Below are 16,970 nucleotides of genomic sequence, written 5' to 3'. Positions count from 1 at the left end.
TTGTAAAAGCTTAAAGTATGAGTTGACGGGAGAGACAGTCGATGTTATTCACTTCACATATCAGTGGTCATAATGTAGTGGCTCAATGGTGTATTTGATCGCATAATAGTCTCAAAAGTGAGTGAAGTTTGGTTCCAAAGATATGAATGGGCAAGACGAAACTTTTATCTGTCTATCTATTTATCTATCTATGACGACGACGACATCGCATGCTTACGTGAACGCTGCCTTGCCCTCCTCAATGTCCTTGCTCTTGGCTCCGGGGCCGCTCTTCCCGCAGAAGTTCACGGCGATGCACATGAGGAGTCCGCACTTGTTGAGGAAGTAGCAGGTGACGTCCACGCCCACCAGCAGCAGGAAGAAGACCACGATGAGGATGCCCACGATGGCTCCGGTCCCCAGGCCCGAGCCCCCGGCCGAGGCGTCTGAACGGAGGGAGGGAAAGGGAGGGAAAGGGAGTGAAAGGGGGGGGGGACGTGGAGGCCAAAGCAGGCAGAAGAGGAGAAGGGGGTTTAACATGTGAAGGGAGAGGGGAATAGGAAGGAAGTTAGAAAGAAAGAAAGAGGGAGAAAGAGAGAGACAATGAGGGATGCGGTTTTGAACAGAGCCCTTCAGGGAGGAAGGACTCAGTTTCACAATCACAAAACAAACACAATCTATATAAGATGAACTATATCTACCAGCCACTCTATTACAGTATAATATATATACATATATATGGTGGTGTAAATACTACATGACATAAGATTTATCTTTTACAGTAAGAAGGAAAATCTTGAAAACCTGAAAAAAAGGAATATAAATGAATATCTACCAGGAAGGAGGACACAACGGAAACACAACATCAATCGCAGACACTGGAGAATATAAGGGATGGAGATTGGTTGGAAGGTCAGTTAACTTACCACGCTGATCACGCCCCCCTCCCAAAAAAAAGGGTCAACAAAGCAACAGCATATTTTGTTTTTCTTAGTTTCTATACTGTCTTTTTTTTTATCAGCTGCTCAAAAAACTTTCTTCAGAAGCGTAAAGGTTAAAGGGTTATCTCAGCAGATGTTTATCTCAAAACATGCAAGCGGCCGTCAACATTTAGAATTCGACTGCGAGGGCAAAGTGCAGACGCAGGTTTATTTCCTCCCACGGATTATTCCACATATACAAATGTACATGCGGTTCATAGACGGGGTGGAATAAACAGGATTTGGAGGTCGAGGCAGATCAGGCCTCCGTGGACTTGCATTTGAAGAACAGCTTTCTTTGGCCGTCATCGTTCATTCTGGCGTTTGATGACATTTCTACAAACCCCTTGGCCAAATTTCTGTGTTGGCATGCAACCTTCAAGTGCATTTGAGTTGAAATAAAATGATTCTTTAAGGGGAAAAATAAGTACAGACTCCATGCACTGTACACAAATAGAAAAAATAAAGTAAAATAAGAGTGGTGAATCGATTAAATTTCCTTAAAATGGTACAAATCGGGGCAACTAAATACATGCTAAATGCATCAATGGATGCATGATGCTGCCCCCACCATGCTTCTCTGTGTATGGTGATCTTTTTGTGTTGCTTTTGTGCCTACCTTTTGGAGCTTTTTTCCACATGCTTTTTGGGACAAGCAGGTATCAGGCCATTTAAATGTGTGGCCCTTAATATTTACACTTACTTTTGGAAGAATTGTGACAAGATATGGAAGCGCCAAAAAAAAGGTGTCGGGTTTTGTATTTAACGGGGACAAAACACAAGCTACTTACCACCACGCTTCAAACCGGAGAAACCTTTGGAGTCCAAAGCTTTCTTACTTAATTGTCACTTAACTGCATGTAAATACACCTCGATATGACTTAGAAAAATATGGTTTTACAGTATGTTAGTGTATTAGTGGTTAACTCCTGTGTGGAGCACTGACGCAACTCAAGAAATTGAAGTTGGCTCCTTAAGTTGTACTGCAGAGAATTGATAAGGCAGTGAACCGCAACAATGGCTAAACTAAAGCTCAGCACAGTTAGACAGCAGCTAACAACTACACGATTCCTTTAAACGGGGGAATTAAAATAAGCGTGATTTGTTGCCACCGGGTTTCACAAAGCTGCTCATTTGCGCCACTGTACGTTTTCGTAAAGTCGAATCTGCTTCACATCATTCTATTGGGTACAGAGAAGTGAAATGCAGCACAGTGTGGCCATACTGATGTTGACCCGCGTAAAGACGTCACCGGACAACATTAGGGTGGAACTGGATGGGGGCCCAGTTTTAAGATGCCACCTCACACTGCCTCAAATCGTCACGTCTGACAATCAGGGCACCAACTTAAACTGGGTTGTTTGCATGCAGCACGACAAACTGACGAAAACGTGCAAAGTACACCAAGCCACAACCAAATGAAAGACCTTTAACTAGAGCTACCTACTGTAAGCCAGTGACACTTTGCTTAGGGCGGTAAAGATCGATCACTCCGCAGCATCAAGGACTCCTCAAACCCTTTGAGGAGGATGCGAGCACTTTCTCGTTTGAAGGCCATATTTTTAGTTTGTGTAAACTGTTTATAGACTCAGCCCAGGAGGAGGGAATAAGGAAAATGATGCAGCTACAGCATAAACGTGTAACCGCAGTCTGCGGCACGCTGTAAAAGCTTAAAGTATGAGCTGACGGGGAGAGACATCAGCGCTGCGAGGGGCGCTGCATTACATTTCTGTGTCCATGCTGGGATCTGATGTCAGGATACATGTAGGCAATGTACCGTCACGTCGGATATTTACTGGAGCACAACAGACTTTGATGTAAAACCATCAACTTCCAGCGTCAGGATTCGAGGTTTAAGGCCAAATCTATGTACGCAAGTGTGTCCAAAGCTGTCATTAAATTAAAGAAGAGGAGGATATTGCATGTTAAAGGGTCAACTTGGTTGAAACACATTTAACTAATAAAATGGAATTTGGACAACCATGTAACCACTGCTAACTGCAGATGTATTCAACTCAATTAACAGTATGATCAACAATCTCCCAGGAAGGAGGTCACAACAGAAAAACATCAATTGCCGACATTGGAGGATAATATAAAGGATGAAGACAGGTTGGAAGGTTGGTTCTTAACTAAGGGTCTGCTCCGAAAAACCGTCCTCTGAAGTCTAGAGGAAGAAGGGTTACCTCAGCACATGCAAGCGGCCGTCACACATTTGTTAACTTTAATTAACAGTATGAGCAAAATGCAAATTCTGTAGGATTTATAATATTTGCCCGCGGTTTTTCTGCTTTTCCACTAGTGATGGACGCGCCACACACAGGCAGCTAGGAGGAAGCCATTATTTACATACTGCAATTACCTTTTCACTGGTCCACTCTACATGACATGTTTACCATTGGCAAATAAAATCTTTAGACTTTATAGGTTCACAAGCACCGCTTTCACGGTCTATTAAAAAAGTGAGTGACGTAAATAGGGGCAAGCGGTGGTCGTAACTCTACTGGCTCTTTGACGAGGGTCAAATTCTCACTTCTGACTTTAAACTTTTAAGATTATTGTGAGCGTTTGGCCTTCTCAGGCGCACCGCTCGGAGACAGACCGGAAAAAACACACTTTTAGAATTTCTATGCGTCTCCAACATGTTAGGTTTGTGTTTACCGCACTCCAACACAGCCCACGGCCGACCTAGACGTTTCACTTAAAATCGTGTTCTTTTTTTTTTTTTTTTTTTGGCTGCACCGCAGAATGCAAAGGTTCCTTCTCTGTGATGGCTGTGATCAAAATGGCAGGAGCGTGCCACGGCTCTGTGTACTTACAGGGGGCTTCACTGTTGCAGACAGCACTTGTTTTTCCTCTGCTCATTGCTTGATTTGCATTTTAACAGGCACAATAAATCATGTGGCATGTATTCAGTGCCGGGGGGGGGGGGGGGGGGGGGGGGAGTAGGGGATGGGGGGGAGGCTCTCACCGAGGCATAAAGCACAAATCTACGTGTCTGGGTGGACTGCACAAACATTTCTCTTTACAGGCTTGTCAGGTACTGTACTGAGCCAGTTCCCCAGAAGACTGCTGATAACAGACCGCATGTGATAAACCTCAATTCTAGTGAAAACCACACAATCCTTAGAAATCAATAGTTGGTGTCTGTCCTGCATTGAAGATGCAGTGACTCGTACACCGATGAAAGAAATGTTATATCAGTTGTTTACATATTAACCATTATTACTGTAATGCAATGACAGATGCATTCAGATAGTGGCCGCTAAATCATAATTCTTATAAAAAATCAAGAATCTGATTTTTTCAGAGATGCCTCCCAGGTGCCCAACACTTACAGGTGATCGGACTGTTGCAGCAATAAATATCACAGTACGAGTCCAAGTGAAACAATTTTTTAGAGCCCACACAGTTTTTTTTTCTTTGCCCATCCAGTCGTCCGAGGCACATTTTCTGTGCGATGAAGCGAGGATTGAACAGATCTGAACACTGCAGAGGCCATATTGTAGAGGAGCAAACATACAGTAGTGCCCCCCTGTAAAAAAATAAATTCACTAACAAGGACCAAGCTTCCAACCAGAGGGATGGATTAACAATTTATTGATGAGTGAATATGGATGGGTACGAATATGACGATGGAACGGTTCGAGCGCGATGTCGGGAAGCTGGGTGAGAGAATCCACCGTGGCTCCGAGGCACGACGGACCCCAAAAATGGCATTGTTTGAGATCGAAGCAAGAGGTAACGATGGCAGACTTGGGAGGACCATCGACCTAGGGACTGGATATGTGGGCTGAGATGCCGTTCCGTGAGGCTGAGTTGGCGGCTCCTATCCTGAAAGAGTGACCAGAGTAATGTGTGGAAGGGATGCCTGACGAGGAAAGAACTTGACAGAAGTGCCAGCGGAACCAAATGCAGATAATGTCCTGTCCAGACTCGGAGACAAAGAGAGGACGCTGGTGGGATGCATTTAAGGACCGTCGGTAACGTAAGCAGTTGCAGAGGATTACGAAGGGGTTAAATGCTGAAGTAGAAGACTGGTGTTAGTAGCCCGAACTGGCCGCGAATGCTGTCGTTTGAGAAGCAGTTGTAGAAAAAATACTTTCTCCAGTGATTCCCTGGTTCATCGTCTCCATCTGAGCTCTGCCACAGTGTGGCACTGCACCACCAGTAAAATATCACCAGCTTCTGATTCCCTTCTGGGTGAAAGGAGGCAGAGTGATGCTTTGATAGCTGGCTCCCTCACTGACTGATTAAGATCGCTGGAAACACTCCATGCAGGGAGTAAAAGGAGTGTGTGTGTGTGTGCGCGCGCCTCAGCTGGAATTCATACATTTAAATGAAGATTTCACTTACTGGTGCGGTAACAAGTGGGAGAAACTGATTTGTATATTGGCTGGAAAATAGGAATTTGGGCTCATTTCCATGGAGTGCAGGATAAAGAGCTGATGGAGGAATCATTGTGGAGAAAGTTTTAACACGCAGCAACGGTACCGACCGCGGAAGAGAGACGATTACTAAGATGATTACTGTGAGCTTTCGGATTGTGTTAGGCTTTGGCTACATGCAGAATTCATCTGATTATAATACGTTAACATGTGTCTTCTGTAATATAAACACAAGCCCTGGAAGATGAAAGACAAATTAAGATGTTAGCAGACAAAGCGGAGGGATGTTTCTTGATTAGGGAATAAATACAACTTAATCTAAATCTTCTCATTAATCACATCGCGCTAACAAGCCGAGGAAAGGTTTGAGGCTATGCAGAGGGAGCGACTCTCAAACTCCTGCAGCTCTTCCTGTCGTCTGTATGCAGTGGGCGACTGCACCATTCGCTTCGGGGGGGTGGAAGAGAGATATTCTGTTTATATGCAATGCCAGCAAGCGTGATGCAGACATTTAGATGGAGATCCTGATTAGCAAAGATGAAAATCACTAAGCACTGATCAGCCCTATCATTAGTCAGTAGGCGCTGATGAACAACAGGAGGGACAAAGTGACAAAGAACACCTCGAGGGTCTTGTGTGCTCTTGTTTTCCCACAGACAGAACCCTAGTTGAGACTTCACAGCGGTGCAGGGGAAAATAAACCGAAGGAATACAAATCTCACTTTAAAGGAGGGCCAGGGGGTCATGATTCAGAGGCGAAAACTTCCTCAAGGGGAAATATTCAAAGGCAAAATCGTAATCACTATAATATCAACTCATATTTTGCCTCTTCGCAAATATCATCCTTCCTCTGCCTCCTCATTCCTGTTTTGGAGAAAATGGCGCATTACGACAAATCAGTGTTATTCTAGCTCCAGGCGTAAAAGGTCGAATCGAGCAGTTTTGATGACGCTTTAACATCTTAAGTCTCACACAGAGAGGCTCCTGAGCTACATTCACCTCAGCAAGTCTCCATCAAAGGTTACATCTGTGGCTCGTGTGATGGCCTCCCGCCAGGCAGGGTCTGTTTCTGTGTGTCCTTTGCTCTTTGTTGTTTGTCTTTCAGGTACCTGGCTGGTAGGCAGAGCCAGTTAGGCCGACTGGGAGCACCTGGCCAGTCTCCCGCCTTTTTAATATCTGGCTGTCAGCTCTCACTTTCTCTTGCCCCGTCCTAACGGCACCATGTTTTTGTTTGGCTGGCTTCGGCCTGGTTCTTAGTTATTTTACACCTTACACTCACTACAAGAACATTCATCCATCATCAACAGACACACACAGTGCGTTTACATGCACAGCTTAATCGAAGCTTTCTGAAGTTGAATAACTGACGGGACCATGTCCTCCTCCTCCACACTAGGTGGCGATATGTGTCTTGTCAGCGGGTTAATACCACGTTAATACGACCCCTTGATCTATTACGTCATATAATAAACAAGAGTTGTTCATGCTGCGGACCGGAATTTCGAACAACAACCAGATGGATAATAGTTCAGCTTTTTTAATCTCGTACGTAATGTGCGCGCTACTTATGGTGCAGATAAGATGGCGCTATCCCTCAGGTGCTTCTTCTACGCTTCTACCGACTCTGTTTACCTTCTTCTTCTGCAATGTTTTTTTTTCTGGGGTCATAACGCCAGCGTATCGGTTGTGGCACATGCAAACACGCGTGGTCCAGTTAAAGTCCAGTTGTGGTGTATACATGATGGAGAAAATCGATTTCCAATCTCATTATCTGGGTGTTTTAATCGAACAAGGAGAACTCCGATTTTAGTCGGAGTAACGTGTTTGCATGCACTTAAGTTGTCCAGTTAAAGTTGGATTAAAGCAATAATTATTTTTTTTTTAGTGGCAAAGACACCGAACCCCCAGTTTCTCCCAGTGTGTGAATGTGTGTGTGTGAGCGAATACGTAAAGGTGTCTGTGACTGCAAGGTAGAAAAGGCGCTACATAAAAACAAGACCATTTATAAATCGAATGGAAAAACCCTCTGACATTTATTTGGAACTGAAGTGCTCTTTGCTACAGCCTCCCGCCTCTTCAAGATGAACCCCTTTTGAATGGGAAGTCGGGCTTATGCTATGCCTGACGTTTAAGAACACACAAGGAAATGCCCTCTCTGGGTAAATACTATCATTAATGACTTAGTATTTGCTGAATTTCAACACGCTGAAGGACAAGTAAAAAGAAAATAGCAAAATTTCCGCCTTCCAAAAGTCGTGAAAGTGTTTTTTTTTTTTTCATACCTGACTCTCGCCATGGTCACAGAAACAACAACCCACGTGGACCACATCCACTTGAGTACCATTACAGCACAATTCTGGGTAGCACTCAGCTGGAACGTGTGATAAATGGACGATGAGCACCACTGTTCGGTCTGTGAAGGTCACCGGCCGCCATAGCTCCCAGATATCTTCCGTTTTCCAAGACAGAAAAACAATCACCATTCACATCTGTGTGATTACTGAAAATGTAACAATGCTTTATTAATTCTCTCACATTGAAATGTTGGTCACGGCTGCAGGTGATTCCCCCCTCCCCACCCTCATCTCTCAAGACTCTGCGGCGCTTTAATGAGTTGTAGAGCAGAGTGTGGAACGAACGGCCGAACAAATGGAAACTGTATAGAGGTTTTGAGTGCACTCTGGTTTTAAAGCTCTCTGTCACTCGTGGTAAAGTAGAGCCTTTGAAATGTCCCAATTTTATTGCTCGACTTCCTCAGTAGCTGTTACTGTTATCCAGAGAGGAATGACAGTCGTTTGAACAAATGCCTAAAACGACATATGCTTACGTTTAACAGGCAGAGGCCTTCAGGGGCTGCTTGAATTATGACTCTTGTCTTGTCAGAAGCAAAGAAACAGAACCGGTGGATGGTGTTCCAGGGTGTCAGCGGATACATTACATCCGCCCTGAGTGAGAAAGGAAGTTTTGTGTCTTAAAACAACTCAACCGTGTCTCAGAACGATAATAAGAATCCTCCTGGAACTGTGAATTTTCACATCTTTGGAAGGCACTGATGAACAGTTGCTATGTTTGTATGAACAGTATTTCTTCAGCCTGATTGGAGTGTCCTACTTGGATGAGAATTATTTCTTTACATGCCCCAAAGCATCAATCAGAATACTATTTTTTTTATTATTATTATTATTATTATTATGAGATATTCATGGTGATTTTGCTGAAATTAGAAAAGAACCTAGACTGAAATCATTCTGATTAGAGGATTTTCTTAATGTACTAAGTGATGTAGTGCAGATTACAGTCTGCTACAAGTGCAAGAGAAGGAGAACTTTAATGAAAACAGTGGATTCATTCAGCAGATGACCACGATTGACCCATGTTTTCAAAGGCGCGGCGCAGATCGATTCCTGCTTTGTTCGTCTTTTCAAACGCTCGTTTGAACGAGTTGTTGTTGTGTTGCCTTCGTGTTTCTGTCCGTCCTGGAAACTCACATCACCTGATGTTGTCCTTCCAAACATGCACAGAACTGATAGAATTTTTTTTTATTCCACCCACCACACAGAAATGATCTTTTCAATCTTCAATCTGGTTATTTGATGTTAACATTTTTACTCCATTCTGCTCCGCTTGAGGTAGTTACACGAGACGCACTCGTTCTACTATACGGATTATTAGGGGGAATACAAGTAAATGTAGCAACTGTTGTTTGGCATCAGGTCAGAAAACTTGATTTTCATAAAGGAGATAACAACAAAAGTATTTAGTCTTAATTTGGGGGCATCAAATCAGAATACATTATATTCCGTCCCAGATTATGGCAGCTACTAAACCCTTCATGGGGCAAGGAACCATATTTGGTTCACGTTTTGTGACACATTTTAACTTGCGTCCCTGTGCCTCTAAGTGAGGTTGAGGTGCATGTGGTTTTCATTCACCAAGTCAGAGAAGATCAATGCAGCAGCTTTCAGGTCGAGTCAGGGTGTAATGGGGTCTACAAGGTCCACCTCTGCACATCCACCTCTGAACACAACTGCGTTATAAGGTACAATGAAGCAGTGGCCTAAGTTTGTCTAATGTGATAATGTGAATGTTGGCAAGTGCCTGAATCAGCACTTATGTTCCAATGGTCCTAATCATAGGTCTTCAACAGGGGGTCTGCGGCCCCTAGGGGGTCCGTGGACGTACTCTAATCTTTAGTTGATTAGACATTTTTTTCAAATTTTCCCCCACAATTTTTCGGCACGGCCACCCTACTATTGCACATGTTTGAAAAAGAAAAAATATTTGGACCTTTGTATTATTTGAATAGCTTAATATTGAATGCAAAACACTAATAATGATGTATATTTATAAAAAGGATTAGGCCGAATTTAATATAGAACACATATAGTAGGTGGGGGGTCCCTACTTCATTTCTCCATCAGTTTGGGGTTCCTTGGCCTGAAAAACGGTTCTATATGAAAATGAAAAATTTGGAAAATTTTCACTATAGTAAAAAAGTCTTCTTATGCCTGACAACAACACTCTAGGGTTGAACTTTAGAATTTCCAAGTATCTCAATGAGTGCCCTATAACGGGTTAAAAGCAAAGCTCTGCCCAGCAAGTCAACCAGGATTCAGTCGGAGCTGTATGTTAGCTTCAGTCTAATGTTTACGTAAAATCTCGTGTTGTGTCACGCTGCTGCAAAGCCTCTATACAATACACAGTTTACCATTTGTTCCTTTTTCTGTTTTTTGTTCAAAATGCGGTCTTTATCTTCTTCAGCCAAGCTTTTAACCTTCCAACTGGGTTTAACAGTCATGTGTAGTGTAATGCGACACTGAATGCAGAATACAAACATATTGTTAAAGCTCCAAAGGGGAATTTAAAAAAAAAAAGAAAAAGAAAGGGTTCACAATAAGCTTCCGGAAACAAGGAGAAAAAGTCAGCACCACTGCGCTGTACATCTCCGCATGTTTAGTCGCTAACGCCTCAGAAAGTCGTTCATGAAAGAAAAAGAAACACAATTTATTTCACCCCTACAATTGTTACATGGAAATACACTGATATGCAATTACAAAAAAAAAATGTCTCAGAGAATAAAATAAGTCCACATAATTGAAAACGATTATTTTTTTGTGTGAGTGTGTAACAGCCGTTGCATTTTTTTTTTTTTTTTTTTGACATTTCTCTGCTTCCAGGTAAAAAGAGAACATGGATCGTCAAAATAAAAGCTGATTGCTCCTCCAAAAATCGCTCTGAAAGGAGTATGTACACATTTCGTCACAAAACATGATTAGTTTTTCTGTCCTCTCCTCGACGAGGCGGTTACACAACAAACATAAGTGATAGTGAGCATTATATGATGTGGAGTAAAGTAAGGAAGGTGGGTGGAAAATGAACACTCTGGCCTGGACCAATGTTAAGTTTCTCTGCAAACTTCCCTCATTTTGTACAGCGGGACATTTCAAGCTTGTATCCAAAAGAACAGAAATTAGGCACAGCATTTGTACTCGCCCCCTGGTTAACACATTCATAATGCTTGACTGGGGAGCTTTGAAGCAGCTGCATAGCACATTCATGAATACTGGATCATGCCTTGTGTCAGCTTTCATGCAGTGTTCATGCTTTCGTGTCACTTGTGACCTTAACAGTGGAATGATGTGTCTGTTCAGCGGGCAGTCAAACACAAGTCTCTTTACAATCTGCCACGGCCGCTTAAAAACATCGCAGACACACGATTAAACAGTGTAGGGCAATTTATCTATTTATCACCCCCTCTTCAGATCAGGTTAAGGCATTATGAATGTGTTACTAATCAAACCCAAAACAAAGCTACAGTACTTTGTCTACATCTGATGGAGCGCTCGAGCCCAACTCGTAGCGTTGACAAAAACCCTCTGAAAGTTCCCCTTCTAAATCCATTCATAATACAACATGAAAACAGATGAGAAAAATAATATTAACAGATTCTAAAAACCCCAACATTTGAGAATGATGCAAGTACTCAGCACCCTGTAATAACGCCATGAAACCAATATCTTGACTTTTTTTTTCCCCCCTCTTTTAAATCTTGTGTGTGGCTGCACAAGGGTCGAAAGGCATAGAAAGCAAAAGGAGTCTGGGCGCAGAGATTTTAAAGGCTCAGACTATCCTCTTTCTCCTTGAATGAAATCAGTTTATGAGAGCCAGAACGCGGTCAGCACGGACAGCAGGAGAGCTGCCAGACTGCACGTCACGCACTGGCAACCGAGGGTAGCTGAGGTATATATATGTATATGTATATATCAATGTCCAGTTATTGAGTGATAATCATAGCAATAAAGTGTGATAAGATAAAAACAACAACAACAACAACAAAAATCAGAATAACAGCCCAAACGGAATAAAGAAATTTGTGTGTATGGCAATGTCATGGTCCATAGGTGCCCAAGAAGATCACACATGAAGACAGGAAAAGGACACGGAGAAAGGGGGCGCAGGAGAGAAAGAGGGAAAAGAGGGAGAGAGATAGAAAAATAGGTCAGAAATACAGAAATACAAGTCTGAAAGGTTATTAGAGACTGAACCGAGGAATAAAAAAGGAAGTCTAAGTTAGAGGATCAAAATAATAAAAGAAGTCATAGCATGTTAGTAGCACGGCAAATGACACGTGGTTCATGGCAGGCATGGGTGGAGGGGTCGCATAGAGGAAGGCGATGGTGGGTGGGGGATTGACATCCACAAAGAAGACATTTCAAGCACACTGCGATCCAGTCTCCCTCTCTCTGCTTCAAGGTTTTTAAACCGGTCACCGTGCAAATCAGTGGCAAAGCTTAGGATAAGATAGATGACAACCTGGATGCAACAGCACATCCACAAGAGCCAGGCTATTATGTGTCATCCGTAATGGCCAGTGGTGTAATGTGAGATAAATGCAAGCTTACTGATGCAGGGGTGGGGCTTAACTGGAGGCAAAACATCTCAAACATGCTAGGTTGCAAACGCCGGCTAGCATATTTCAATGGACTGTTTTCACAAGAATGGACGAGGAAAACGCATACTCTCCTACAAAGATATTGCAAGAAGTAAGTGGAACCACCGTGGAGGATGATGTAGTAAATGCAACTTCTGCTTGGACGCCCCTGCAACATACAACTAATGTTGTGTTAGCTCACGTAGCGGCTAGCATTAGTATGTATCCAAGAATCCTCCAAATAATGATTAACTTAATCCCAGTCACAGTTTAGTCTAACCCATAGTTATCTAGGCTGAAACTGATGATGCATTACATATTAATCTTATCTGATATCAAATGTGAGAGTTGAGAGTTGTTGATGATTGTCTCACTCCAATCCTTTCTTTTAATCGTGTTCAACCAAAGTCATCTACGACTGGCAGTTGCTGGTACACGATAAAATTTCTAGTTAGTTTTTTAATTTTTCAGTTTTTGCCCCCAAAACTACAGCAAGACAACATTTACCCGGTTGACAGTGACAGCGTACGCTTCAAACTTCCCTCTGTTTTGCCTCCAGCTAGCATTGTGACGTCACAGTGAGGTAGGGCACGAAGGGATCCATAAGGCATCGAAATTTTGTTATGTGCGTCTTTCGGAAGACCGAGTCGAGGACTGTTCCCAATTCCAATCCCTAAGCCTGCAGAGTAACAAAGCCAGATCCTTCTTCCAGCGTCAGCCACAAAAAAAACAACAACTCATAAATTAGGTGAATTTTCATGCGCTTTACATTTTGCAGCTTCGCAGACGCATTCATAAGAAATATTTCCCCATTATCTGGGAGGCTTTATGTTTCCTTCAGAATGCATCGCGGTATAAATGCAAGTAATCAAAAAGACACACACACCGCGGCGCTCACAAAGGAGCCGAGATCAACAAGCCCGAGAAAAGAAGAACGTCGCCGAGCGCACGTGGCAGCTCTCGCATTGGTTAAATAAAAAGAAAGCCATTATGTTGTCAGACATGTTTTGCTCACACAGTTCTTTGGTAGTACAAGCATTGACGTCTGCTGCTACGAAAACTTCAAACGACGGCTGCGTGCATGTGGACCCGTGTGCAAAGGAAAACCTGGGAGGGGGAGATTGATTCACACCGCATCGCACCACTGGTCATGGCAGGGAGGACGGCCCATGCAAAAACCACACATTCAAAACAGAAGCTGGTTATGAAGGTCAGTGTCTGTGACATGGATGAATGGGTGACCTCATGTTACAAAACCTGCAAAAAGTTAATAGCTGTTCTCTTTCTTTTTTTGGTAGTTTAACATTAGCCGGGGAGATCTGGATGGATCAACAGCTGCCACTTTTGAGACCACATTTGCACTTTTAGCTTTGGGATGACAATTATAGTGATGGTGTTTAATGTTTCCACAGCTGGGCAGCATTTGACCCAGCTGTACCTGCAGAAATCATAAAAGCCGAATGACATAAACGATTCCGACGCAGCAGTTTCACCTGGTCATTTTCACAAAGTAGAGAAAACCCAATGCTATTTGCTGAACTGCATACAAATTACTGGGCTCTGGGTATGTTTTTTTTTTTTTTTTTTACAGAAAAGAGATTTAAACAGATTGAAAATCAACCGTGCATCAACACTGCATTCACAATTTGATCCGAGGAGCGAATTGAGCTCGTACAGCCAGCGTGTATTTACAAAAGAGCAGCTGTTTCGAGTGAGCATTACCAAGAACAGCTGCGGGACTGGAAGTGGAATAGTGGAATTAAATGCAGATGTTGAAGCTAAAAATAAACCTCGGCGGGTTCCCTTAAGGCTCCAAGTGGAAGAAAAAAGAAAAACAACAGCAACTTGGACGTAACTCAAAGAATTTCTAAGAACAGTAGAAAAACAAAATTAAAGTAGTTGCTGGAATTAAGGGGTAGGGGTGGGTGGGAACCTCTGTTCTTGTAGAATTATAAGCGATCCAAACCTCCCACTGCTATATGGCTGTTGCCCAGCAAGCGCATGAAAAGAAAAGAAGTCTTCACGTGCCATGCACTGGCAGCAGCTGCCTTTTAGGGTCTTTGGTAAATAACAGAAACTAAAAACAATATTAATCCAGCTGGAAGTGGCACCATGCAAAGACTGTAAAGGGCTGCATCCCCACCTAACTAGGCCACACAACTGTACGTTCAGGTCAGCCGTGGATCCTGAGCTGTGAGACCCACTAAACCCGACAGTGGAAGGGCAAGATATGAGCCGGTGAGAAGAAGAAGAAAAACAAGGATGACAGAAGTGATGGGAGAGGAAGAGATTCAAAGAATAAATAAACAGAAATTAAAATAATAAAAAAAAGAGGTTGAAGAGATAATGAGTGTGACGGGGACAGGAGAGAAGACGTACCATGCTTAAAAAGATGAAATAGTGACATTTCAGTGACAGTGATTACAGATTTCCCGCATGTAATTGTTTCTTTAAAATATCGAAATGTGAAATTAATCCTGTTCTGTTTACAGCTCATCCTGTTTAATGGTCCAAAACCACACAAACTAAAAAAAACACCTACACCAAATAGTGTACACAGAAGGAGAAATGACTCGGTGACACTGTACTGAACTTAATATCTTTCCTTATTTGTGTGTAACACTGGACTGATTGAACTGTATTTATTGGACGTGGTAGGTTTTAGTTAATGTGTTCATTCATTTCTTTGTGATTTCATTTCATTTTATTCTATATATATTTTTTTTCTCTTCTGGGATTGCACATGGGGACTGAATAGGCGAATTACGGGGAACCTGATAGAGTCAACGCGTAATATGCAGCCTCGTGATTGGCTCAGCAGCGATAGGGGCGGGGCCTACTATGTACACTATGTGCATGAGGCTTAGATTGACAGGTCTCGGCTAGTGCAGCGCTCTGTGTTCAACATTGAATCAGCTCCTGCATTGATGAATGTGCGGAATAAGTGATAACTGAAAGGTAACGTCTTCTACCTCCATTTATCCCTTTACTAAAATATGTGTAACTCATGTTAATGTGTATTGAAAGAAATTTAAATCTGTGGCGGAAAATTAAAAAACACTGCAGTATGAGTTGAGTCTTAATACTTGATCTATTTACACTAAAAGAAAGAGAAATACTTATTTCATAATTATAAAGACAAAGCTTCTTTTCTCTGCCCATCTGTTCTCTTTAGCGTTGCAAATCTTTACAGTCGGTCGGTTTCAGACTTAAAGGAGGCCAGGAGGAAGCAACAGCTTGCCACTGTAGTTTTAAGCATATGTTCATCAGACAGAAGTAAAGTTTGTTGTGGACTAATTTCAGTCACAGATTTAAATTATTAGTTGTTGTTTTTCTTTATATTTGTAAAGGCAACCTGTGACTGAGACACACATCGTTTAAGGAGCAAGGATGTATTTCAAATATGTCCAATAACTTTTTATCTAACATCTATCTTTGGTTTTACAATGTTAAAGCTTTTACAACATGAAGGGGAAAAAAATCTGTATTTCATGTATTTCTAGCGCTAATTAATAATGAATTAATTCTGCTCCTAATTACAAATTTAACAAGGCTGATGCAATCAACACCTCTTCTGAGGAGGGAAAAAAAGAACAGGTGAGAAGGAACTGAAGTCAGATGTGAGAATGGGAGACAGATAGAGGACGGTACAGAGAGAAAACAGATGTGTTTTTCCAAAAGATAAGAAGACGTTTGGATGTGAGGGAGGGTTCACATCTGAGACAGCTCAGGTATAGTGGGATGGGGAGGCAGCCCAAGTTAAAAACAGAACTTTACACACAACGCAGCAACAGAGCAAAGGGGCCGGCCGTGACCAGCAGCACAGAGAGCTATTTGGGAATAAATGGACAAAGAGGTCTGAGTCTGACTGACGTCTGCTCTGCTGTCTCGCTGAGCGAGTGTGATTCTGAGTTTTAACTGCACTGACAGACCATTACTGAGGAAAAGACCACGGTGAGCATGAGGTATGTCCCAGGTGAGTTTTTTTTTCCCCCCTTTGATTCCATACCAATCTTCTAATATTGAGCATCTACCGATCCGAGTCCCGATCTGATCTTAAATAAACAAGATGTCCCGTCCTGGAGATCTTGGAATAGCAAAGCTAATGTAGCGAGGAAGCTTGAAAACCTAGAAAACCTGTGCTCTCTATTCCAGAGAGGCTCTGCTCATCCAATGCCGTAAACTCCCAGAGTATGTAACAAGCTTAGATCTTGCTGGATACTCTACGAGAAGCAAGAAAAACGTTTTCTCTGGCCAGGTCATTTACGCTTCACGAGAAATTCAAGTGCCGAACTCAGGGGAAGTCCTCATAGGGCCCTCCCACCGCTGAGCATTGTGGGAGATATGTAAGGTGGACGACGGGGGACAGTTTTCTTATTATTTCCGGATTCTGGCCAGGATCACCCCCTTCATTCAGCATGTAGATGTCCACCCAGGAGAGAGTAGCGATCTGGGAGCTCACGGATGGCCGCTGGCATTTCCTCTCTTCCACATTAACCACGCCCATTTCCGATTTTCTAACCAATCACAGAACAGTAACTCGACGCCACACGAGAGAAAACGTTCTGCCCAGTTGATGCGTCGAGAACAAGATGACGTCATCTCGAGAACAAACTTCTCGCTTCTTGAGGAGTGTGAAAAAGCATTTAAACTCCCTCTGGAATATTTTTCTCCCTGTCGCTGTCTGGAGGA

The 16,970-nt window shown here is 42.8% G+C and overlaps 1 protein-coding gene across 11 annotated transcripts in view; it reads right to left on the bottom strand.

The window, feature by feature from the left end:
* Positions 1–16,970, bottom strand: part of ncam1a (neural cell adhesion molecule 1a) — a 266,719-nt gene that overhangs the window by 10,320 nt on the left and 239,429 nt on the right. For all 11 annotated transcript variants that reach the window (XM_047607954.1, XM_047607955.1, XM_047607957.1 and 8 more), the window contains one exon: positions 218–425. In XM_047607954.1, the coding sequence (XP_047463910.1) occupies positions 218–425 (208 nt within the window). The remainder of the gene's footprint in view (positions 1–217; positions 426–16,970) is intronic.

This window comes from Mugil cephalus, chromosome 15 (assembly GCF_022458985.1).
Source record: "Mugil cephalus isolate CIBA_MC_2020 chromosome 15, CIBA_Mcephalus_1.1, whole genome shotgun sequence".
Classification (NCBI taxonomy): Eukaryota; Metazoa; Chordata; class Actinopteri; order Mugiliformes; family Mugilidae; genus Mugil; species Mugil cephalus.
The sequence above is the reverse complement of the archived record's forward strand: the minus strand, read 5'-3'. Positions and strand labels throughout refer to the sequence as shown.